Source organism: Gymnoscopelus microlampas (genome assembly GCF_963454915.1).
Source record: "Gymnoscopelus microlampas genome assembly, chromosome: 1".
NCBI lineage: Eukaryota > Metazoa > Chordata > Actinopteri > Myctophiformes > Myctophidae > Gymnoscopelus > Gymnoscopelus microlampas.
This window is the reverse complement of record NC_139962.1, coordinates 40,632,139-40,658,762: the sequence shown is the minus strand read 5'-3', so window position 1 is coordinate 40,658,762 and position 26,624 is coordinate 40,632,139. Positions and strand designations below refer to the sequence as shown.

At 42.2% G+C, this 26,624-nt stretch overlaps 1 protein-coding gene across 2 annotated transcripts; it reads left to right on the top strand.

Annotated features, from left to right (window-relative positions):
- Positions 1–2,687: 2,687 nt before the first annotated feature.
- tp53bp1 (tumor protein p53 binding protein, 1) lies at positions 2,688–26,599 on the top strand. 2 transcript variants are annotated; one of them, XM_084057458.1, is made up of 27 exons: positions 2,688–3,339; positions 5,278–5,365; positions 5,859–5,943; positions 6,744–6,811; positions 6,961–7,092; positions 8,084–8,138; positions 8,374–8,540; positions 9,103–9,229; positions 9,329–9,423; positions 9,519–9,706; positions 10,359–11,526; positions 11,914–12,030; positions 12,298–12,471; positions 13,039–13,105; positions 13,719–13,808; positions 15,870–16,131; positions 16,574–16,642; positions 17,031–17,186; positions 17,505–17,728; positions 19,091–19,491; positions 20,306–20,497; positions 21,707–21,898; positions 23,162–23,353; positions 23,693–23,787; positions 24,653–24,849; positions 25,142–25,278; positions 26,288–26,599. In XM_084057458.1, exons 1-27 carry the CDS (start codon positions 3,160–3,162, stop codon positions 26,470–26,472), a joined length of 5,103 nt encoding a protein of 1,700 aa, XP_083913584.1. In that variant the 5' UTR covers positions 2,688–3,159; the 3' UTR covers positions 26,473–26,599. The 2 variants fall into 2 exon arrangements, with proteins under 2 accessions (XP_083913584.1, XP_083913585.1); XM_084057459.1 differs by lacking the exon at positions 16,574–16,642.
- Positions 26,600–26,624: the final 25 nt, after the last annotated feature.

Below are 26,624 nucleotides of genomic sequence, written 5' to 3'. Positions count from 1 at the left end.
CCTGCAAACTTTCTAAGCCAATCTTAGCCCAACAGGATGGAATATGAATGAAAGGCCCGTTTGGTTTAATGACTATAGACTGTACAGATTTGCGTGATGTTTGGACAAAATCTGTAGGAGTAGCCTACTGTTAAAAATGTGTTTGGCAAAAATCGGCTTCCTGGTGGTGCTATAGAGCACAGAAGTCTGACGTAATTTATGCATCCTATCTGGGTCGTGGTCCCCCCATTCTGAATTCCCATAGATGTTTTTTAATATCGCGTCAAATAAGAACTGTGTTCCAAAAATAAACATATGATCCCGGCGATTTCACTCTTATGGATATGAAGCATCAACTGACGGTGAGGAAACGCTAATGTTACTTCCGCCAAATTAGTTAATTTTTTGCCAGAAACAGACAAATATGTATCAAATATGAGTGACTGACTATCATACGATCAAACGATACAGAGCAACCTCCCTGACAATATCGCAGAGACGGTTTGTTTATTTTTGGACCACAATTCTTATATGAGACGATTCTAAGATGACACAATGTTATTCTCCATAGAGAAATTACTTTATGACCCAGGGGATGAACGAGTAACGTCAGGACTTCTGTACTCTATAACAGGCTGATCTGAAAGATTTGGGCCAGAGGTTCTGCTATGGCATCCAGGGAGTGTGCGTGCACAGTTTCCCTGCGAACGGCCCAACAGTGCCGGAGATTAGCTCGTCACAGCACACACACACACACACACACACACACACACACACACACACACACACACACACACACACACACACACACACACACACAGACGGACGTAAAACATAGTCTCGGCCATACCTTGGCTTTCTGCCTGGCAGAGACAATAACAAATACGAATATTAGTAAATTGACTCCAGATCTCTTATCATTCAGAATGGGACCCTTGCACATTGCACTTGCACATTTTTTGATCATTGAGAGGACTTTATATTCTTGTATAGCCTAATGTAATAGGAAATCACGTCTTTTATCAAAGAATCGACAACATTTTGTACTTCCTCTGCCCTTAGATAATTAGATTGATATTGTAGGCCAGTGGTTCTGAACCTTTTCAGGCTGTGACCCCCCAAAGTAATCATATTTGAACCGGGGACCCCCCTCCCTGATAAGCACTTAATGTAAGAGTTGAGACATTACATTTTTGGTTCAACAGATAAATATTGTGAAAATAGCAGATCTACAAGCTCACAACGCCTCGCAATTGTGAGATTGTAGATTGGCTATTTTCAATTTTTGCCTCTTTCTTATATCATTTGACAATTTGGCCAATGTTTGACCAGTTTTATAGTTTCTTGGTTACTTTTGATGCAGTAATAGTATTTTTGCTTTCTTTCTTTTTGAGGTATTAAAAAGGTCAAAAAAGTCATAAAACTGTTACTTCACTGTCATCTGGGGACCCCCCCAAACAAATCATGTGGGGACCCCCCCGACCCACAGGTTGAGAACCCCTGTAGGCTACCATGTGAGAGAAACGGTATTGTTGTTATTGATGGAGGCTGGGATAATTGGCTACTGAAACATATTGTTGCATTTTATTACACTGGTTTGTGGGTATTCTTTAAAATATGAGCACATCAGAATTAATTTGCAACAAAAAGCTTAAATAAAGAAATTAGACATGAAACAAACCTGACCTATATGATAATTATTGTTATTCTTCTGTCTGTTAAGAGCTGATGTTTCTGGTCTTTATGGTAACAGGATAGGTGGGCACTAGGGACATCTGGGCACCTCGTTTTGAAATTGGCTATTTTGTCCAAAATATTAAAAGTCTGTTTAGCTGCTCTAGAACCACTGCAGGTGTGGAAGTCTAGAGACTCCACACTTCATAATTGCACACTGTGTACATCCATTTGGGAAATGGGTGACTGGGATTCATTGATTGATTGATTGAATACTTTATTAGCAGTTTGCAAAAAAGGTCTGCTAAGAGGATTTTAAACCCAAGAAAGCCTATGGCTTGTTTCCATTGAGGTCCTTTGTACTCAATTACTCGAAAACAAGATCATTTTAAGAAGAATTTGAACGTTTATATTTGTGCTTTTCACTGTTATGGCACAAATCATTTTGTAAATAGATAGTGGTCATTTTTCATGTTAACGTGACGTCTTGTCGCTGTTGAACCAATCAAATCCCTTCCAGACAGTTTTGCCGCGCAATATGTTAAATTGTGTTTATGTGACGGTCGGGTGGGTGGGTCCATCTCAGTGTTGCCATGTCCGCTTATTATAAGCGATATTGGGCTTATTTTTCTGTAAAGTTGCTTGTAAATTATTGGTTAGTTGCGAGTTGCGTTTTTTGGGGCTTGTTTCTAAAGTGTAGGCCTACGTGCTTATTTAGGCTTGCTTCCACATGTTTGAATTATTATCCAAACCAGTGGTTCGCTAATATTGTCATGATAATGTTTTCTGCCAGGGAGCATTTGTGTTGTTAGAATGTTTAAAAAGAATATTCCACATTTTATTTCAAAGTTGTTTGAAAATTGCACATCTACAAGCTCACACAACGCGTCGCATTATGTAAGCTATTTTCAAATAGCCAATGCAAGGTGACCTAGTCGCTTCTTTTGGGCTTGTTTTCCGAGACCTGGCTGCTTATTTCTCTCACACAATCTGGCAACGCTGGTCCATCCATTCCATTCCAGAGCCAACTGATCCATTCGATTTGTTTGCGACTGGGATACATTCCTGCCTGGTCCGGTCGGTGGAGGTGTGGGGGAGGAATTTCTTCTCTTCGTCTTCGATTACTTAGTTCAGTGAGTCACTGCAGTGCACGAACGACTGCACGGAGTTCAGACCATGGATGGATAAATAACTGGTTCAATGCACTTCCTAGTTCCTAAATTCTGTACACAACCAATTGGAAACGTGTGTTAATCTGGGCGGAGCATGCAGTGCATTGTGTGAAAATGTGGATTGTGGACAAACAGAGTTGAGCTAACATGCTAGCGCCGACTAGCCTGTTAAACAGTTGACAAATGCAAATGGCAGTTGATTTGTGGTTCTGGATAAATAAGTGTTGATTGTGCAGCCTAACATTGATCCTCTTCGACCGTTAATACAACCATCTGCACACCCAGCGGTCCGTTTCGTTGGCCTGGCCCTGCTGCAACTACTTGATCAGATCTCATGGATCCCGGTGGAAGTGAGCTGGACTCCAGCCTGCCTCAGCCTGAGAACCCCTGTCTGATCGTGGAGGACTCTCAGCCGGACAGTGTTGCCCTGGAGGACGACCCGGAGAGCAGCTACCGGGCGCTGCTGTCTAGGCGCCTGTCCAGCCTGCAGCCCACCTCCCACAGCCCTGTCCTGGTAACTATCTATCTATGGTCATCTTTAGCTGTAGAATACAACTCTCGTAGACGTATTTATGATTCTGACGTTTTCAATCTACGAGAGTTGTAGGGTTCACCCCCATGGACACAGGGACTTTCAGCACTATACCCTGTAGACACTCCAAACATGTACAAATTGAAAATAAAGGTACTTACCCCTAAGCCCCAAATGTTAACTGTCGCTACGGGGTAGTAGTTTGATATAATAATCCATATATTTCAATAAAGAAGCGTTTTAATGCCGTCTGTGGCCGATTCTGTCGCTAAGTTCCCAATGGGCAGTAGTGACGCGCCCATCTGGTGAAACCCGGAATTACACTCAATGTAAACGGGAAGTAAACGAGGGTGAAAAAATGGCGTTCGGGCACAGACGGCATTAAAACACTTCTTTACTGAAAGATATGGATTATTACATTAAACTACTACCCCGTAGCGAGAGTTAACATTTGGGGAGTGGGGGTAAGCACCTTTATTTTCACTTTGTACATGTTTGGAGTGTCTACGGGGCATAGTGCTGTTAGTCCCTGTGTCCATGGGGGGTGAACCCTACAACTCTCGTAGATTGAAAACATTAATAACCCTATTTAAACTTTGGCTATTTGAAAATAGCTGATCTACAAGCTCACAAAGTGACACATTGTGAGCTAGCTTGTAGATCTGCTATTTGCAAAAGATGTTTATACATTTGAAAACTTGAACTGGGACTTTCTGCACAATGAGTACTTTCTACTTTATTTTGATACCAATACTTATGCACTTTTACTCAAGTACATTTTTAATTCTAGACTTTTACTTGTAACAGAGTATTTCTATATTGCAGTATTGATACTTTTACTTTAAGTTAAAACAATTTTTTTAGTACTTTTTCCACCACTGGTAATATTGCCGTTACGACGTTGCAACTTGCAAGAGCACTGTAGTGTTTGCAGTTATCTGTAACACGACGACGACGCTAAACATTTGATGTAGTAGGCTATTGATCGCACAAACCAAACTGTCGGTAAAATAAAGGTATGTCTTTTATCCAGACCAGAGCGACCGAGAGAGAGTTACGATGAGACTTAAGAACTTACGCATATTTAATCATCAATTTATTTGTAATTTGTTACGGTGTGCTCAGAGAATAACAATTCGTAAGTAACGTTTGCTATCGGGCGACCAGTAGTTCCATTCATGCTACTGTAGTGTCAATGTTAAAGGGATATTTTTCTTTCAAACATGTGTGAAAGTGAAAATCCCTTTAAATCCGTCCTGAGCACGCCCATGAACCACGTGATTGCGTCGCGGCGACAACAAAGGGTGTAGTAACTTTCTAGGGTCTGCTGCTCCTCTGCTTGTCTGACATTTCAGGCGTAGACAGTTCATCTAAGTCAGATTTGTGAGATTTTTCACATGTCTATGTGTAGATGTTATGCTATCATCTGATAATTGTGCAGCAGCTCTGAATAGAATGTGCTCCCTTTATTCGTAGGGTCTATCATTTAAAGGAGTTGTTCACCCAAAAAAAGTACTTATTTTCTATCAATTACACACCCCATGAAGCATTGATTTCATGGAGATTTTTTTTGTTTTTATAGTATTCCTAAGCCAATAATTCCAAAATAGGGCATCAGTAAGGGCACTTGGGTGGTACAGTGGTAAAGGTGCCTGCAAAAAGACTAAAAAAAAAAAAAACTTCTAACCCCACACATCATCCTATATACAAACAACCATATCTTTCTATCTATTCTTTATTGATTTTTGACTATGCACAACGTAAACATTTTGTGTGTGTGCACCTTTTTTTTTAATAGATACTATCCTGTACATAAACACGATATAACGAGGTGGAATGTGTATTAAGGTTATGGTTTGCAGCATTTCTTCTATTTCGTTGAACAATGTGTTGTTGTATCAACCTTTTTGTCTCTAATAGGAACTGATATCATCACCAGCTGGAAGCAGATCCTCTCAGATAGACAGCCAATTGGAGAGATCCCAGAGCTGCAGCCAGTCTGGACCAGGTCTGTGCGTTTCTCTGTAAAAGGGATAGTTAGCAGTGTTGCCATGTCTGCTTATTATAAGCAACTTTGGGCTTGTTTTTCTGTTAAGTTGCTTGTGAATATTGGTAGTTGCGGGTTGCGTTTGTTTTGGGCTTGTTTCTAAAGTTTAGTTGCTTTATTTGGGCTTGTTTCCTAAATGTTGTTTAAACCAGTGGTTCTTCAACATTTTCCTGGAAAGAAAGGACCCCCAGATTAATATGTGTTTGTCCACGGACCCCCATCTAAAAGTATTTTGTGACCCCTGTACCAGATTTGTGTTGTCAAAATGTTACACTTTTTTCCCAAGAACTTATTAGAAAATAGCCGATGCTCATGTGGCCTAGTCGCTTCTTTTGGGCTTGTTTTCATAGATCTAGTTGCTTATTTCTCTCTCACAATCTGGAAACACTGATAGTTTGTGTGTCTATTTGAATCGTATGTCAATCCAACATACTAACAATCAATCTCTTTTTAGCTGTTGCAGGTCCAACTAATGTCTGTCCAGCACCTGAGGAGGAAAGTCAAGTGATAAGCGTCTGCCCACTTCCAAATAAGAAAATGTATGTTGCTACTAGTAGGTGTTTTCTGATAGCTAGTGAATGATCCATTTCATCGCTGTCGGTGGAAACCCTGTATGTCCAAAACGGTTCAAAACCGTTAACTTTCAGGAGTGTTCCAAATTGATTAAATGTAGCTATTATTTAGTCTCACTGATAATACCAATCCGTCATGGTATGGCACTGGTAAAAGAAATGTAAACAGGAGTCAAGAAGTCCTTCTCTGTGTCAGTTTATTGTACGGATCAATCCGGGGAGTTCTCCAAAGAACATTGAGAATACCGGGGTTATGTATACTTTCCTCACACAACATTGATCAGCTCAGCCAGTCACACCGGATTCTTTGTATTCATCTAGGGTCAACATGTGGTACCAATTATAGGCCGACCTTTACCGAACCTAGATCATATACACATTCTATGCAATTAACTGGGCAATGAATATCCTAATCACTAGACCTGGCAGCTCTTAAACATATATATATATATATATATATATATATATATATATATATATATATATATATACACATTTTGCATACTAACACTCACGCTCTGCTTAATACTTTTCATTGGTTAAATATATATATATAAAACCCACAGACAGACGTAACCACTTTAAATCTGTCATCCTTATTTTAGCCATGTCATTACATGTGAACATTTTCAAAATTGTTCAAAAATAGCAGATCAACAAGCTCACAACGCATCCCATGGAGACACGTTAGAGATGCCAGGTTTCTTCCTGACAGTAAGGATTTGGTCAAATACTGAAGAAGTTCTCTGATTCTGTTTTGCTTCTAGCGGTGCATCAAAGGACACCAGTATGGATTCTAGAGCAGATTCCACAACACGATGTGCTCAGTCTGAAGGTAAAAGCCATTATTGTGCAGTGAGATATATTTTGTCCAGTTTAGCACCTTTTCTTTTCAGAATGTAATGACTGGTGTTCTCTGTGTGCTTAGTATTTCATGTTTTCTTAATTCAAATGTCTCAATGTAAATGTATCCATGCTTTTCAGGGGGAACATCTCAATTTGGTTTTCTTGAGCTTTCGGAGAGCCAGGGTCTGGGTGGTGAAGTGGAGAACACCCCAGAGGTGAAAGGAGACATTACAGTTCCTCAGACAGACAGTGAGAGGCACAACAAGCCAGGTAACCAGACTGTTTGGGATACTCCATTTCGTTTTGTGCCAGATCATGTAGGAATTGATTTAGCTTTGAATTCTAGAGCAGTGGTTCTCAAACTTCTTGATTTCAAAGACCCCCATAATTCTTGAGAGCGTACAAATGTAACCAAATGGACCCATTGTACAGAGTTACAGACCTGTAATTAGGGTTGTCCGATATTGGCTTTTTTACCGATAACCGATATACCGATATTGTCCAACTCTTAATTACCGATACCGATATCAACCGATACCGATATATGCGGGGATTATTGTGATTAGGGTAAGCTCAAATTTCATATCACACACACCATATACAGTAAGAACTCCTGTAACTTATTTATAAAGCAAAAAAAAAAAAAAAAAAAAAAAAAAATTTTTTTTTTTTTTTTCAAAAACCGATACCGATATTTTCCCGATATCAATTTTTATGCTAATATCGGCCGATAATATCGGGAGGCCGATAAAATCGGACATCCCTACCTGTAATGGTCCATTTGGAACCCCCTCAAGGAACCCAGAGCCCACTTTGAGAACTACTGATCTGGAGAACATTAGCATTGGTGACATGAAAGGGATGGCATGTGCATCCATGAAGGCCAGGAGGGGTAACTGGTGTTTGAGAGGCAGCCAGTTTGTCTGTCCCCTGTCCAAGACACTGCAGCCCTACCTGCTGCTGTCCACTACAAAGCACTGATGTTGTGCTGTGACCCCTGCTAGTGAAATTCATAATTGTATGTGCAAATTTAACAAAAATCCCAATTACACCTGAGGCAGAATGGCAGTTTGGGTGCTTACAAATCTATTATTTAGTGTTGCTTGCAGCATCTGAACAGAACATTCCTACTAGCATGTCTGTGTCAAATGTTACTTCAGCGGTCGCTGAAGTAACACGAAGACCAATCTGGGAACCCATTGGCAAAAAAGAAAAGAAAACTAAGACAAATGTGATTTACACCTGTTTTGTATCCCAACAGCTGAGCAAACGGTCGGCATCAGTACTTCAGGGAGACAAGATAACAAATCAACAAGGTATACAGAAATTTGCTTGTGTTTTTGTGCTCTGTGTGTTTCAATGCGTTTTATTTTCATGTGCACCTACTGTACACACTACACAGCTGTAGCAACATTTCAGGCAGTGAAGTTCTTGTACTTCGAGCTTCCTCAACAGAGCGGATGGGGAAAACATTTGCAAGCTGAAGATGAATACAAATATTATACTACAGTGTATATTATTGTAGTAATGAAAAACATGTGTTTACTCCAGATCTGAGGTGACGTCCAGTAGCTCCTCTGAGCCTTTGCTCCAGTCAGTTAGAGAAATGAGGGTCCAGGCTCTGCTTCACTCCCAAGGTTTCCGCACTACTGAGGACCATCAGGATTCTGAGGTTCTGTCTTCACAGGAGGACCTGTTTGATGCTGCTGATAAGACAGGTGGGTCATTGTTGTAACACAGCAGCATCTTCTGCACAGCTAATTAGTGCTGCTCACCAGTTGTTCTTTTTGCTCGGCAGCTTTAAAAAGTTATCACTTCGAACAGTAATAACTGTAACAATTGTAGAATGCAGCCTTTTTGTCTTGTCTTGTTTTTGTTTCCTTTGGTTTTGTTTGTCTCCTTTATATGTTTGTTTGTCTCTTGCAATCATTTTCCAATAAAACATTTGTAAAAAAAAAAGAAGAAGAGTTATCACTTATCGTTTTGGAGTCTATAATAAGGCAACAGTCACTTATTCAAAGCCGCAGAGCAGATTTCGTGGGCCAGCAGCTCTTTTTCTTACTTTATCTTTTATTTTTCCTTATCTATCTTGATTTGGTTCTTACCCTGTGTGTTGTGTGAGAAAAGGTGCTTAACAATTGTGTCCTCCTGATGAACATGTTAAAATCCATGGGCATGGCTAATTCTTTCCAAAGAAAAAAGAGATACAAAAGGGATACTCTGTTGACTGAAGGCCAGTGGAATTTTGTAGACATTTCCTTTGTGTCTTATCTTTCTCAGGTGCTGGTGTGGACAGCACTGTGTCAGAGCTGGATAACCAGGGCTTGCACCCACTGACACCAGCCCACACCCTAAGACTGCTGCATCTCTCTGGACAGGGCACTCTTGTGCAGCAGAGTCTTTCCCAGTAAGCCACAAGAGCACTACTATGCTATACCAGTTTTATGCTTGAGACCACAGCCTGGACTAATCCTAATTTAATCTATTAATGCCATCTCCTCCCTAGGAGCTCAATTGACTATGTGGCCCCTACCCAGGACTTCTTGAGCCAAACACCTTTTATTGTCCCCAACTCACCCACTGGACCAGAGGCTGAAGGAGGTAATAACCTGTTCACCTTCTACCTTCAATAACTGCTGACGTTGACCTGCTGGATATTATTTGGAGAATAGAGTTAATTGTTTTTTATTCATCAGGTGCTGATGAACCAATGGACACGTCGCTGCCCCCGGGTGACAAATCGGGGTCAAAAGCAGAAGAGACAATGGAAACTGATGCTGTATCCAAACCACGCCCAACCGCATCCACTCCTGTGTCCCAGAATTCGCCCGGTTTTGTTTTGGAGAAGACACTCTCTCTGCCCTCCCAGCCTGAGTTCTCTCATGTATGAACAAACTTTATCAACTGGGATTGTTAAAGAGCATCTTCAATATATCCTATCGTTCTTTTGTGAAGAGGACAATGGCGTGTTTTGTTGCATTTACCTTTGTTGCATTTACCTGAGAAGTGAATTATGTCAGATTTCCTAAATGCAGCTGGAGGTCATAATGTATGCAAGGTCATAATTGTGGGTGTGTTTAGTTTAGTTTTTCTGTGCTGATAGCATGAAAATAGCTGTATATGAGCTGTCCAAAAAGGTCGACACTGCAACACACACTGTGTGTGTGTGTGTGTGTGTGTGTGTGTGTGTGTGTGTGTGTGTGTGTGTGTGTGTGTGTGTGTGTGTGTGTGTGTGTGTGTGTGTGTGTGTGTGTGTGTGTGTGTGTGTGTGAGAGAGTGAGTAATGGTTTCTAACTATGTAATCTTAAAACTAAATTTGTATGGTAAACTTTTAATAGCTACAGCAGAGACTGAGACATGAGACAGCTGGTCTGGGCCACATTAAGTTGCATTTTGCACAGTCTGGTGCATTACCTAACATGAGTTTGACATTGCTGGTTTAAGTGGTTAAAGAATAGACTAAGTTGCCCTTTAATGACACAACAAGACCCAATCCCTTTATGACATCATTAATATCTCTGCTGTGTTTCCCCCAGAATGTGTTTGTCGCAACTCAGAGCCAGGAAGCTGCGAGCAGCAGCGTGGCTCCACGAGACACAAAAAGGAAGCCGGTGACACCATCCTTGCGTGACGAGAAGCCGAGGCCGTCCATCGAGTCAAATCCGTCCACTTTGTCCTTGCGGTTGACTGTGAACACAGAGAGCAGCACTGTGGCCCCGCTGGCCTCAGTGCAGCCCGAGGATGACAGCCAGGCCACACAGATAGAGGAGCTGGACGAAGCGGTCGGCATTGACACTAGTGACTCCGTGATGTCACGCTGCAGTCAGAGGAGCGAACGCAACGGGGTCTCCCCCTCCCCGAAAACGGCTGCCGAACTCAAAGCTGTCTCTGCCCCAGACTCTTTGAAACACAGTGGTGAAGGTGCCAGGAAGGAGGAACGCGCTCCGTCACAGAGGTCCGAAGTGCAGGAATCTATGCAGATGGCTAGGAATGTAACGAATGTGAATGTAAGTCCCGCCAGTGGCGGGAGCCCAATGGGCAGCCGTGCGAACAAAGTGCACGGCACTCAGGGCAAGTCAGACGTGGTAGACGCACTGGCCAGCAGCTGCGTGCAGCAGACCCCCCCGGCTGCACGTGGTAGTTTAGCCTCAATGTCCCAGTCTGTGTTCTCTCAGACGTCAAGCAGGAGTTCGGTGAACGTTACGGGGAGTGAGTTAAACACTCAGTCGCTACTGAAGCGTGGACAATCCTCTCCTGCTCCCAGTCAGCTGCTGTCACTAGACCAAGATGTGATGGATGAGGGAGATGAGGCTGGAGAAGAAGAGGAGGGGATGATGGAGGAAGGAGAGAACACATTGGGGCCTGAGAGCTCGGCTCTGGGCCTGGCTCTCTCCCAGAGCCAGGTGTTGTCCCCTGAGCCCATGGAGGAGGAGATGGAAGGGATGGAGGAAGGTAGCAGCCTCATTGTGGTGTCTGAGAGCAAGAAAAGCCCTGGGCCGCTTGAGAAAGGGGATGCATTGTCATCGACACAGCAGAAGAGGAGCAGTTCTCAGCCAGCGGGAAGCAAAATGTCTATGTCCACCAACGGCCACGGGTCTCAGTCTAAAAATGTGCGCGTGGCTCCCGGTAGCCTCTCCCAGGCTGAGAGGAAGGGGCCTGAAGCAAAGGGAGTCAAAGACAAGAGCCTCAGTGACAGCTCTGGAGGTAAGATTCACGTGGAGAAATCCAAGGCTCTAACAATGTGGGCTACACTGTTAAGTTAACACTGCAGTTTGTTTGTTTTTTTCCATAAGGGGAAATTAGTATGATGCATTCTAAGGTGACAAAGTAAGGTGGGTGGGTCGAGTACTATTATAGCAGTATGCAGACTAATTTACCGGCCTTTTAAAGCGAGAGGAGTTTGTGTGAGGTTAGGTCAGCACTAGGGCTGCAACTATCGATCTAATTGATTATTCTATTGATTACTTTTTTAAAGATTAAAAATATCAAGGTTCACTATATCAAAAGCTACTTTCGGAGAACGCTAGATTAACTTGCTTTGAAGACAAATGTCTGATGAGAGTCTGTAATGTGATGCACTGTCCTGTCCAGAAATTCCCTTCCACTTCACCCTTCCTAAAGAAGGGGAGCTGATTGGTCCAGCTGTGAGTGCCACGCCCCCTCTGATCAACCAGCTAAAGCAGACACCAAGACACAGCACTCCCATTGGTGAGTTCCGTTTTCCTTCCCTTATAGACCGCAACAAACCTGGCCACCTGATGTGGAGTATCACACTGTGATGTAATGCGCTGTAATTCTACCATCTACCTTCACTCTGGCTCAAACTCTCCACCTCGTGGCATCTTTTCTCTCACATAACACTTGTACAGACACACGCGGTGCTGTCTGCCTTGCCTTGTGAATACTAAAACCTTAACGGCATCGTCTTACGTTGCTGTTCTATTTGACATTTTATTTTTTAATCAAATATCCTAGAGAAGCCAGCAGCTGTGGGTGACGTGTCAGCAGTGACGACTGTGGCGACCTGTGACATTGAGGCTGCAGAGAGCGGGGAGGACACAGCGGAAAAAGGAGACGGGAAACTGAGCTTACGGATGAAACTGGTGACCCCGGTGGAGGAGGGCAGCTCAGAGCATTTCTGCCTGCAGAGTAGGAGCCTTTCACAAAATGATCATCATGACCCAGGCCAGAGCCTTTCACAGCGTTCATGTTCTTTTTCTGTTCAAGTTGAAAAGTGTAAAAATGGCATCCATTGCAGCCTAATTTATCATTTACGTATTGTCTGCTGTCAGGTGGAAACCTTGTATGTCCAACACCTTTCCGTTTCAGGAAATGGAAAAAAGGACCTGTGTTCCAATCCAATGTAGTTATTATTTAGTCCCAAGCTCTTCGTATTAACAAGAGATTGGTTAATTATTTATAAAACCCACAGACAGACTTAACCATTTTCAATCTGTCCTCCATATTTTGGGCAAGCAATTATAGGTGAACATTGTTAAACAAATTGAAAAGAGCATGTCTACAAGTCCACAATGTGTTTCATCATGACGTGTTGTGAGCTTCTAGACCGGCTATTTGCCGCTCCTTTTCTGTAACACTACAACAAAATATAAAATAGGTCATTAATTTAGGAAATATGGAGATAACGAGGGTTCTGCCCGACAGCGATGATATTATTTCAGATCAGTGTTTCACTAACACACATCTTTCTCCCAGAGCCGACACTGTCAGATGAGGAAGGATCTGTTGTCAAGGTTACCACTGTTGCCAAGGCTGTAACCAGGTAACCTGCAGCTATTTCTATATGCACAACTGCCTTTTTTTACCCCTCTTCCTGCCATTTCCAAAATGAATGTTGAATATCAGGTTTTGAGTTTATTTTGCCCTCTGTATTATAGCATTCAAGATAGATTTCAGAGTAGTTTTAGATTTCAGAGCAGTTTTATATAGGAGTATTTCCATTTCTACAAGTGCTTGACTAAATGCACTAACTGACACATTTTCTGGAGTAGGAGCATAATGTTGATTTGGGGGCCTCAGAAGAATCAAAGAGAGATGACACATGCTCTATAAGTGTTTTCAAGTGTAAGGGTGTAAGGGTGCTTCTAGCCAAAAGTGAAATAACACAAGTCAAATTGATTAATAATGGTGTGTTATTGTCTAGTCCATTGTCATGGGAATCCTGTCTGCCCATGTACAGTGTAGGTATTTCTGTGTTCATTACGATCATATTGCCTTCTATGCCTCTGCACAAGCAGCCACGACACATTGTGTGAACCTTGTATTCTGAGCTGGCGGAGGACTCTTCTGGCAGCACTGACTTGATATTATGAAGGTTGCATCAACTAAGCCTCTATATGGGGAAATACTGATGTACTGCTCTGTGTCCTTGGCAGTCCGTCTGTGTTCAGTCGTGTGAGACAAGTCCACAGACAGCTGGAGGTGGAAGAAGAGAACCAGCATGATGGCACAACTACACCTGTCGGGTAAATGCGTACACACACACACACACACACACACACACACACACACACACACACACACTAGGGCTGCGTTTATATTCGCAATTGAATCGGCTGATGGCCGAATTTCCTTGGGCCTTATTCAGTCAAGTTTACACTCCAGCAGCCATAATGTACCCAGTGTTTCCCCTGGGATGGAGTTGTAGCAGCAGTGTTTTTTGTGTGTTTAAAAAAAAAACTTTCTTCAGCGCTTGCAAGGCGCACGCTGTCGGGAGGTTTCTGCACCAAATGGGCTCATGCTGCTTTGCTGTTATATTCATTCAGCCAACCTCTGATATAGATGTTACTGGAACCCAGTGTTTTGAGTGTAAATTATATTGAATATTTTTTAATATTTACCATTTGAGGAAATTGTAGTAGTTCATTTTCTATGTAAGCTGCATCCAGGATACAATGGCACCAAGTAAAAATGGCACCCTCTACTGGCTACAAGAATGCACTCAATGGCATTGAAGTTGTATTTCTTGTGCGTATGTGTGTTTCTGGGTCATTTTCTATTGCAATGAGGAATGATCCTCTTTGTATTGAGTGTCAGCCAGTTATTAAGCTGCTTTAGTCGGTCCTGTCAAACGGCAGTTTGACAAGTATGACAAGGTCTCTCCCTTTGCAATGCATTTTAATAGACTGAACTAGATCCATTGGGCCATATCTGTGTGTGCAAGAGAGAGAGAGAGTGTAGAAGAGACCTACTTTTCATTCTGTGGGTGGGTTGGACAGTTATTTTTGGAATCTTGTAAACCCTTGAGATATGATAAACTACATCATTCCCCCCTCCCATTATAATATGGCAAGGTCGTGCATACCAGGTGCATGCATTGGCGTTAAAAACTGCCCAGCTCTCTCCACTCTTTAGAGCTACACTGCTGTATTGCTAATGGTGACCTTAATTAGAGGCACACAGATACCGTTTTATTTTAATGTCCACATGGAGACCACTAGTTATTGGGTCATTTGATAAAAATAGGGCTAAAATCCATTTTCTTCACGAGAGTTCTGCCATGAGAAGGAAGGCGGCCCAATTCTGCTTACAGTATTGGTTAATATATTAGTTTAGGGCAAATGCTTTGTTTTATTCTGGTGTCAACCTAATGTCTCCTACTTCATTGTCCAGCATGGTTCTCAGTAAGGCTCCGAGTTGATTGTCATTACAGTTATTCGATTAAACTATGCAATTAACTATAAAATGACAATAAAATAATGTAAACAAATACAAAATTATGGTAAATGCTTTAGGTTATAGGAAAAAAAAGACTAGCACAGTGACAGTGCCCATTCAGGGTGTGGTCGTTCGGAGCGGCCCATTTGCTGAATATTGTAATCACAATTATTCATCACAATTAATCATGATGATTTTATTGAAAAAAAAACATTTTATAATATTCTTAATGCCTTTTGCTCATTGTGCTTCTTCTCGGTCATATCTTTGGTCCAATAGTATGTAAATGTCTTTGTGATTTTATTGTTTCTCTGTGAGCCTGATGGATGGAGAGATGTGTACAATGTTCTGGTTGTTAATCCTTGTGTAGTGGTGGGGAGATGAGGGCAAGGTGCAACAGTGGACAAAATAAGATGTAAGATGAATTGCCAAGTTTCAATGGTTATATCACTGTCAGAGCTAAAATCACAATTGAATTATTTTCCATTGATCGTGCAAGCCCTAACAGACGTACATATAGAGATTCCTGAAATGTATTGGTAGATACATTAATTAGGAACGCTAGGTTTTGTGGTTAAAATGCAAATATAACATAACCACATCCAAAAATAACAATAGCAATTATATTTAGCGTGTTTGATTACCTACATCAAGAACGTTTCAAGTCACTGCAAGTTTATTTTCATACCTACGGAAATTAACTGGATCCAATGGCTTCCTCAAAAATCAAACAAACATATGCTTGGGAAATGGTGGGCAGACTGCCACTTACTGCCACTGCTGTGAGTCATAGTCAATGGTATAAAGGCCGTGGCATGGGCCTTCATTTTTCCAACAATCTAATAATGTATTAATCGTTTCACCCCTAGTTCTCAGAGATCTTCACTGGGATGCACAAGCCTTCCCAGCAGCCAGAAGGAAGCCCCCACCAGCCCACTCCAGGAGCCGTCACCAGCACCACGGAGGGAGCCCTTGACACCTGGTCCACGGGCTGCCGCTGGGGGGAGAGAGGTGCGTGAAAGCCCTGAGCCGTCCACTCCAACCAGGACGGCTGTTGGACATAGAGCAGAGTCCCATCAAACCAGCTTTGAGAACAGCAACGACACCATCATCCTTAGTCCACCTGCCAAGGTAAGAGATATGTTACGACATTCAGGTGATACACATCACAAATAATGTTATATATATTTATATATATATATATATATGTATATGTACTGTTACAATAATGTTATAATTATAGCACACACATAGAGTTTTGTTAAAGGAATAATTCACTGTCATGTTTGTGGATGTTTAGTCAACTTTTTGGATTATTGTCAGTTTCAAAAACAAAATGTTTCTGTCCCATTCTGGATGTGGCACTTTGCTGTCTGATCCTACCCAGAAATTATCCATGCCAATTGCCCCTAGTGGCAGAGGGGAGACTGGCCGTAGTTTTTGATGTTCACGTGGATACATCGAGATTAGGTTGAAAAACAGTGCCTTTAATTTCTTTAAGCTGTTAGCAAAATAATTTCCACATGACAATGTTTTTGATTACTCTTATCGTTTATGTGGGTCTCTCTTCCAGCACTGTCAGAAGGCAGCCTCACAGCCGCTCGGCCTTGATGCCCAAGGCTTCCGATCCCCAACCAGCAGGGTATGGAGAACTTTGTGCAGATTGTTTACACTAGAGGTTCAGGCGGCTACGCGGCCCTCACATCTAGAGTTTGGCTAGAGTTTTTGGCTCTTTGCGGCCCTCACATCTATGTCGCCGAGCTCCATATATGGAGCAGACTGATTTGTTTGCGCCTGATGCCATGACGACACATCGAGGTTAGAGAGCACACATATTTGGGCGTACCTGCATTGGGAACTCCTTATATGGTTATGGCCGAGTCATACTGACATGAGCGTGACTACGCGGTCCGTCCACCAGCTGGCCGACTGGTCCTCCCATTAGACAATTTTAATATAGGATTATAAAATGCGAACTCTTATTTTGTATTGTTTTAACACCCATCCACTACACTATCTTTGACTCACAGGGTGAAGCAGAGACCCCTTCCTTTAGAAGAACTGGAAGTGGCCCCACCCATCGCAGACATGTGCGCACCATCCAGGAAGTGCGGACCACTGTTACGCGAATCATAACAGATGTTTATTACGAGGACGGTAAAGAGGTGGACCGTAAGGTCACTGAGGTAATGACATTTTTAAATTTGTGGATAATACATATGACTTGTCTGTGTCTGTGGAATTCCATCCCCGATCACCTGAGATCACCACAGTCCACTGACATTTTTAAAAATGTGGCCCCTTTTAGTCTGGCCTAGCTGGGTCCTATGTAATTGTTTTGGTTTCCTATGTTGTTTATGTCATGCTTTTAAACCCCTGTAGCACTCTGAGATTCCCAAGAATGCAAAGTGCTTTATAAATAAAATGCATTATTATTATTACTTGTGGTCTTCCACTTTTTGATTACTTGAAAAAATTAAAAAACATGTTGGTGCGATCTCCAGGAAAGTGAGGAGCCTGTGGTGGACTGCCAGGTGATGGACAGTGACGTATCCCCATGCCGCACGGGCAGTTCATTAACTTCTGGGGACCTGGCGGATGTCAGCTCTCTGTCGTCCAAGGCATCCAGCCTGCAGCGCAGCTCCAGTGGCACCAGCAGCACCACTGGCGGCCATCTTAGACCTGACTTCATCATGCCCCAGAGCCGAGGGCCCAGCCGAGGGAGCAGGTACTGTTCCACCTTGGACCTCCCTCTGACACTTATACGATTAGATTATAGGGTAGCATGTGCGGTAAACCTTCACTCCGTCACTCTGCTCTTCTGCTTTGTCTCTGTCCACTGGTTGCATGCTGATACATCGATCAGTCTTTTCCAACTTTCTAACATCTAGGGATGGGTACCGTTTCCTGATTTAGTCGGAGTTGATATACAGATAAGCTCCTGGACAAATGGTGCTTCAATCAGTATTTGATTTTCAAATGTATTTGTAAAAACGTTTACATAAAAACGTTTGGGATAAGGGATCTCAAACGGAGAGCTGCATTGTAATAGGCTAGTTAATAGCCTTTACCCCATATAGCAAAGATATGGTTCTGTTGTAAAATGCATCAAAGTTTTTTGTCTTGATGCAAGTATGACATTTTGTATTTATTACCTGAAGCTTATTGACTGTAGCTAGATTGATAGATAGCGTTATTAGACTGCATGTATTCATTCTTTCACAAGAAAAACATCCCAACTATTACAATCAGAATCAATTGCTACTGTTTTGATGGGAAAAAGTCAATGTTTTTTTAGTGATGCAGCAGCAACAAGGCGCACTACCAGTCGACATTTTACTTTAAATGTTGGTTAATTCACCAAATTATGAAGTCTAGAGTAGTATCAATGAGCAGTATTATAAAACTTCTGACGATACCCATCCCTGCTAACATCTCGGTTCCTTAATGCATAGTCTCTGATTAATTAAATCCTGCCTGCCTCAGTTACATGTTGCCCCCAGGCACAAATCTAGGGTCAAATGGCACCCCTCGTAGCTCGTTGGGCTGTGTGGGGGCTTTTATTGTGTAAGTGGCCCTAGATCAGTGTCTAGGCAACCTGACTGGCTCCATTTGTGCCCTCTGTGTGTCTGCATCCCCAGGAGGGGGGGTGGGCATCAACAGAGGGGTCACAGGGGGCAAAAGGCAAGGTCAGCAGTCACTAAGGACAGGGGTTTTGGAACCCCGCCTTCCCGGGCCCTCGTCCCTCAGACTGGCAGAGGAAGGGCCAGGAGGGGTAGACCTCCGTCCCGATCCTCCCGATCCTCCCCATCCAGGTGAGTCCTTTCTGGGGGCTCGCTTTGTACTTATTCAACAAAATAAGTAACACATCCAGATCAACACATCATGTTATCAAGATATACATTCTTGAGAAAACTACACTATTCCTCTTGGAGACAAAACACTATCCCTGCAAAACACTTTCGGGTTTTCCTCTTTTCACTAATCCTCTCTTCTTGAGTAGTTTAATTTCCATCTGCGTTTAATTTCTGTCTAGTCTGTCTCTGTCAGTGTGAAGTTGAACTTGCATCCCATTCTTTGTCTGTATAAGGGGCGGTGGGACTAGTGGGATGCGGGGGGTCAGTACCCCTGGCCAGCCCCAGTCCTCATCGGAGGATGAGCCCTACACCCGCCTAGTGAGTCCCCCGGGCCTCCCAGACAGTCCCATGGACGCCGAGCTCCCCAGCCACTCCGACTCCCTCAGGTCCTCTCCGGAGGAAGCGGGCTCGGCTGGCAGCAGTTTGGTCGGGCTGCGGGTGGTGGCCAAGTGGTCCTCCAACACCTACTTCTATTCCGGTCGCATCACCAGAGACGCCGGCGAGGGGAGGTTCCGCCTGCGGTTTGACGACGGCCATGAGTGCGAGGTGCTGGGGAAGGACATCCTTCTATGTGACCCCATTCCTCTGGAGACGGAGGTCACCGCCTTGCTGGAGGGCGAGTACTTCAGCAAAGGTGAGCGTCAGCACAAAGCAATCTTAACACATTGATTGCCTAGATCGAGTTAACTCGTTTTTTCAAATCCATCACTTGATTGCCTAGATCAAGTTAACTCATTTAAAAAAAATGTTTTTTTTACCCAAAGACCAAAGAGAAGATCTAGACTCCTGTCCACTTCCTTGTTAACTTAAAACTTAAAAATTCTGTATCTCGGCTCCTGAGTACTTTTTTTTTTTCAATGAAAAGTCTAGTTGGTGGCTAGTGTCTGGTTTGATATTCGTAAATAATAATAATGTCAGGAATCTCAAACATACTAATTCAGTCATTGTTTTTTTTTTTTAGCATAGAGATGTTAGCAAATAAATTCATATATAAAGATGGATAATTTGTTGATCCTGATCTTTTCATGAGATAACGATAAAAAAAAAAATGTATACTCTCTTCTTCAGGTACCTGTATGTATGTGTCAGGGAATTCAGGCAAAACTTGTTAGTACTTGTGTGGCCATGATCAGTAGGCCTATTGGATCAACAACATTGACGGCAGTAGTCAAACTGATTTCTGTATTGAACTCCTCTATCACACAGTTAATTAACCTTATAAAAACATGACAGTTAGTAGTTATAAAAAAAACGAATTGTGTTGCCGACGACTAGAACCATGGCTCGTCATTGATAACACCTCAAATAAAATAAATGGCAATGCCTTTGGCAAAGGACCATCATGAATCCTTATATTGTGCTCTGTTGGTCATTTACATTCCAAGATACTGAATCACTCAGTGTATATTGAATATTGTTGGTATTTGTGTGTATTTGTTTGTGTTTAGGCACTGTGAAGGACCACAAAACAGAGGATCAGGAGTTGTACTACTGTGTGGAGAGGGAGGGGAACAAACAATGGCACAACAGAAGCACTATCATCCTATCACTGGATCAGGGAAACAAGCTGAGGGAGCAACACAGTCTGGGGCCGTACGAGCCTTCCACTCCATTGGCGAAGGCTTCTGACATCAGCTTGGGTAAGAAGGATGCAACTCCCATCTTCGTGATTTAAGAGACTTACTTTTGAGAAAATGTTAAGGAGTGCAATGCATTATGAGCTTTATCTGCTATTTTTTCAGTGAGTTACACCGTTGTATATTAATCAGTCTTTACACTATTTTGTGTTACCTATGACAATAAAGTGGTTGATAAAACGCTGACTGTGCAAGCACTGTGCAACACGTATGGATTATGGTAGCAGAAATACTTCCAATATGATGACCCATTTATGAAGACATCACCCCAGTGCAAGGAGAAGAGTTGGATAGACAAGAGCACCTCCTTCTCCTCGTAGCATTTGGGTTTATAGCGAAATGGTCATGGAGGATGCAAGATTTCAGCATGTTCAAATGAGCCACGCTGTCCCCTCTCGCCGACATTTCAGCAACACAGTAAACAACAAATTATAACTATGAACATCAACATTCACTAGGAATAGTCAAGTAATCACATTTTTAAAGCCTCATTTGAAACATTATGGCTTGGGAATATAAGCGCTTTCATGCATATTCTGAATTTCTGAACTGGATGGTCAATCAATCAACTTATATAAATGCCTATCACACTGAGTTGCAAAAAACAGATAATCACAGGTGCATTATTTGTTTCTTGGCCGTGATTCAGCGCACCCGTAGGAGAACAAGGGTAGGGGATCGCTTGTTTTCCTTACCAAAGCCCGGGCTGTGCAGGGCTTCTAAGCACCGCCCACATGTGATTATTGTATTTGTAGGACGTTGAGTGACTGAGGGGCTTCGGGCGGGGCTCTTAATGAAAACGAGTACTTCCCTTCCCTTGTAAACCAAGAAGTAGCCCTTCCTGATTTGTGCTGGAAGCTGGTAACTACATTCTTGTAGAAATTGTTCCTGTAGTGAATTTTTATTACCGTTTAGTAAAGCAATAAGCCACTACCTTGATTTTACAAATGGCTGAGAGGGTGGAGGCACTCCCTTTGTTGTGCCTCACTAGCCTCTCAGCCATTGTAAAAGCTACGGTAAACAGTGACCTCTAGTGGCTCATTACTTTAGTTGGTCACATCCATAGACACTATAAAATCAAATGCAAAGTATTCTAGTCCCTATGTCACTTTATTTGGTCTCAAGTGATTTGTAAATAAAATATTTGTCAACAAATAAATAGAAAACTTCAAATGGAGTAAGACTGTGCCACTGAAATGCTTTGATTTTCAGACAACCTGGTGGAGGGGAAGAGGAGGCGTACAGGAGGAACGCCAGGAAACCAGTCTACTCCGAACCACAGCGCCAACTCCTCCACTAGCCCTCGTACCGCGGGGCCTTCTGGGAAGAGGAAGCTAATGAGTTCTGAGGCCGACGGGAGGACCCCATCCAAGAGAGGCCGCAGAGGGCCGGGCTCTAGAGCCGGTATGCTGACCGACTCACCTAAATTATGATCTTGTCTCAGCAGTGTCTGGTTATGTCAGGCTTTTAGGACACGTAGTTCCATTTTTTATTTGTATATTCTTGTTTTTAATATATTTAGATAGGATAGAGACGGAAAACTAAGTGAATAGTATTCCGTCTCTCTGTCAGCTGGAGAGCTGCAACGCAGGAGAGTTAACCGCAGCTGTCCAGCCAGAATCCAACTGGGGACGGTGCAATATCCGGTCAGCTACCAGCGTACCCCACATCATTCACTATTTTTATTTTATTTTCATACTGAGCCCGGAACTGTTACCCCAGCCTGGTTAGAATGAAGGCTTTTAATCAGACTGAATTTTAATTATTATGCATTTGATTTTAGATGTCTGGGATTTGAATTAGTCTTAAAGCTCTTCACCAGTATTAAAAAAAAACATTTTTCAGCTGTTTTAATGTTTTCCTATGCCAACCTTTTATACATTGATTCCAGAGTTACCATCTTTGACAAATAAGTGCATTTCACAAAGTTCTAAATGTTAAGCTCCTTTTAAAACAGTAGTTGGCTAAAAGTGACATCACATGCCATTATCCCCGCTGACACGCCCAATTTGAATCCACCTGGTCCCTATAGCATTGCTAAGGTGCATGATTTCAAAGCACAACCCCATGTGTGGCTTGGTGAGAAATACAGGAAGTTAAACAGGGCTAAAATGTGTCATGTCATTAAACATTGTTGTGAATGGACTTGTTTTAACCATGAACTCCATTATACATTTTAACAGGTCTTCAAATCAATTGTTTATTTATATTAAAATTATAACAATATTCCAACCATGGATTTTTGTGTTTTAATTCAGGTGTTGTTTGTATCCAGATTTGGTCATTTTATTTGTGTGTGATGAACAAGTAGAACGTTTTTTAATATATTATTTGTGTGATGAACTGGTAGAACATTTTTTAATATATGTAATTTTGTATGACATATTTGACCTCCATATTGCTTGTGTCCATCCTGTGCTGCTGGGTCCATCTTCTACTGAGGCTGACCTGGTAACTACTAATCAGTTACTAGTATTATGCTGGTGTTGGTCCACGTGTGTCAGGATGATGGGAGGCGTTTTTCTACACTGGTGTACTTGGCTTTGAACCACTTTCTACATTAACTGACTCACTCAATGCCCATGGCTTCCTTAGTAATGTTTTCCCCCAGATTATTACTGTTCAAGCCTTTTTTGCTTTAGCTTACGCGTGTGTTCCCGTCCTCAGCTCAGCGTGTGGGGGTGTGTAACACATCTGATAGTGCCCCGGAGATCCCTGGACAGTCCACTGACCTGCTGGCACAGACCCATGGCCCCCAGCCACAAAATGCTTCTCTTTTCATGGGGTTTGCCTTCATGCTGACAGCATCCTCAGAGTGTGACCGACTGTCTAACAAGCTGACTAGTGATGATGAGGAAGGTAAGAAAGAAACGCTTTGGCTCGATGGGTTGATGTGATTATAATATCTCGTGTGTGTATATATATATACACTGTATAGCACTTGTCTAAGTACCCAAAAGGACAACAAAAAAATAATCTACTTTATTAGGAAAAACAAAGACTATGTCAATGGAGTAAAATCAACAGTGGAATAGTAAAAGGGGTGTGCTGTTAGCTGGGGAAAGAAATACTGAAAAGGTGGGTTTTCAGAACGGGTTTGAAGGATGGGAGGGTGGGGGCTCCTTTGATAGATTATGACATATAGCATTCCCCTGGTGCAGCCCCCCACTGATTTCATGACATTGTATCCTTCACTAGAATACGTGGAGACTGCTCCATACCACAGAGGCTACACAGAGTCCCAGCTGCAGGCTGGAGGAGGATTTATACTTTCAGACTTCAATGAAGAACAGGTACGTGCTGTGTGGAACTGGACTTCATCTTAGGCATACAAATCGGGTGTATTGATTATATGGAGCCTGGGTCAACCAAGATTGTGTATAACTCATCTTGTGTTGTAAATTTATAATTTCAGTTAATACACATCAAGTAACTCAGTGCAATTACAGTGCATCATCACAATGTATAATTGTACAATAATTGTATTGAAATCCAGGGAAAGCTTTTTTAAATGGCATATTTATGTACTAAATAAGATTTATCCTTCTTCAAAATGATAGATATTGATATACGTATTTTGGCTCACAGGCAATTGTCATTAAATTGAAATAAAACTGTTAGTCTACAATATAATAAATGCATATAATTGCACATTTTAATGTTTAAAACCTTTACATTAATGCTGTATTGATGTCCGTACACAGCTCCAAAAACATGACATGCCTTGCAAAATATTCAGTGCTTTCCATCTCCTGTTTTCGCATCTACTTGCCGATGGGTGTGTGACTTTTGGAGTCTTACGACTCAGAGATTGTGTCCTCTGTTCTTCTCAGTCAAAGGCCTGGTGCATTCACACTAGCAGCTACAAAATAACCAGCGTCATCAGCTCCACTGTCCCAGAGTCGCTATCGAAATGTTGCTCAATGATGTCATCAAGCGTACATTTAGCATAATTAATTCACCTACATTTTTAAATGAAATCAGTTATTGAGTATAAATGAGGCTTAAATATGTTGGGTTAAGACAACTGTGTAACATTCTATGGCATTGTTACATAGGCACAGCTCAAGTTTGAGGCCATTTTTAAGCCCCCCTTATTCATTTCAGGTGTAAAATATGGATGCGTTTCTGACACTCTGTTACGGCTTTCCTTTTCAGTGCAAGGCAGCGTATCAGAGCCTGCTCATTGCTGACCAGCACTGTCGCACTAGCAAGTACTTGCAGTGTGTGGCCAGTGGTGTGCCCTGTGTGTCACATATGTGGGTGCGAGACTGCTGCAAGGACAATAAGCTGCTCAACTACAGGAACTACCTGCTGCCTGCTGGTGTTGGCCCTGATGACAGCATTGTAGAATGGTACGATGCTCCTCCAATCATTTCTAATGTCTTTACAACAGTTGGTTCAGCGGTGCGATTGGCTCGGTACGAATCATTTGCTATAGCGCCACCGCGGATTAGAAACAGAACATTCAAAGCTGTGATGTCATCTACCAGAAGATCTACCATGTTCTATTGCATAATTGACCTGACCTGATATTTGTGTTTTATTTGAGACATTATATCTAGCATGGTTTCTTACTTAAACCCTTCATCAATGTTAAAGTTCTCGGTCGTGTGTGTGTGTGTGTGTGTGTTTTTTTTTTAACAGGCATCCCCGTGCAAACCCATTCAAGGCCCTGCGGGTCCTGTTGGTATTTGAGGAGCCAGTGGAGCTATGGTCGCAGTTGCTTACCCTGAGTGGAGCTTCCACTGTAAAACATTACCAAGCAGATAAGGATGGTTCTGGTATGGAACACACTATGTACCTCACCCCACCATGTACCTTGCACTAGAACAGTGATTGTCAACCTGTGGGCTGTGAGGATATTGCGAGTGGGCCCTCAAATAATTTGCAAAACGCTAATTATGATTTTAACTCTCTCAGTGCCAGACCCCGAGTTATCCCGAGTTTTTACTGAATACCCTCCCTGCCAGAACGAAAAATCCCGAGTTTAAAAAAAAAAAAGAAAAAAGTGTTCAGAACCCAAGATATCATTATCTGAAGATGTGCAGCTCCATCCACTCCTTGTTTAACTTATAACTGAAAAAGGCTGTATCTCGCTTCCTAAGCACTTTTTTTTTTACTTTGAAAAAAAAAAAAAAATGCTGGCACAGTTTGCAATATTTTTTTTATTTCATTGGCACTGAGAGTTAATAGAGCACCAAAGTCTGATGTCACTGCCAGTAGAGGGCGCTGTTCCAGGTTTCGTGGCTTTATTTTTTGTGTTGAAATTCCTATTTGGGAATCTTAGATCACGTCATGTAAGAACTGTGTTCCAAACATAAACGTACCACCCTGGCGTTTTTGTCAGGGGGGTGGCTCTGCATCATTTATGATATTCATTCATATTTGATACAGCCTGTTTCTGGCGAAAATGGAATTAATTCATGCTTTTAAAAGCCATGAACCTGCGGAATGCGCCCTCTACTGGCAGTGACGTCAGGACTTCTATGATAATATAATATTTAAAATATTGGTGTAAAATGTCTTTAAAACCTTAAAGTTAGTTTTCATTGTGATATACATACTCATTACTATGTTTCATTGATCCAAGCCACACAACCCAATCAATTGATTGATCATTAAAATAGACATCCTGTGAAAATGCAAAGCGGCCCACCCGTCTGACCACTTAATACGGCAGCCTTCCGGCTTCAGTGGTCAGATGGGTGGGCCCTGATCCAGAAAAGGTTGAGAACCACTGCACGACAATATTTATTTGTTGGTAAAATCTTGCATGTTTCTTCCGTTCAGATATCCCTACCGGCAAGTTTGACCTTGTGATCACAGATCGTGCCTGTCCACCGTTAGTCCAGGAGAGTGTGATGTCCCAGAAGCTTCCACTGCTGTCTGCTGAGTGGCTGATCCAGAGTTTGATCTGCGGGGAACGTCTGGGTTATCAAAGCAAACCACAATATAGCCATGACTATTTGTCATAATCTGACTCCGTCCTAAAGGCCTTTCGATCATGTTAAATGTCCAGTATTAGTTCTATTGCATGCTTCTGTTGTATATAATTTTAACCTGTTCGTTTTTATGGAATAAAACTGTGACAGTTGTCTCATTTCAATGTTTATTTTATTTTGTCTTG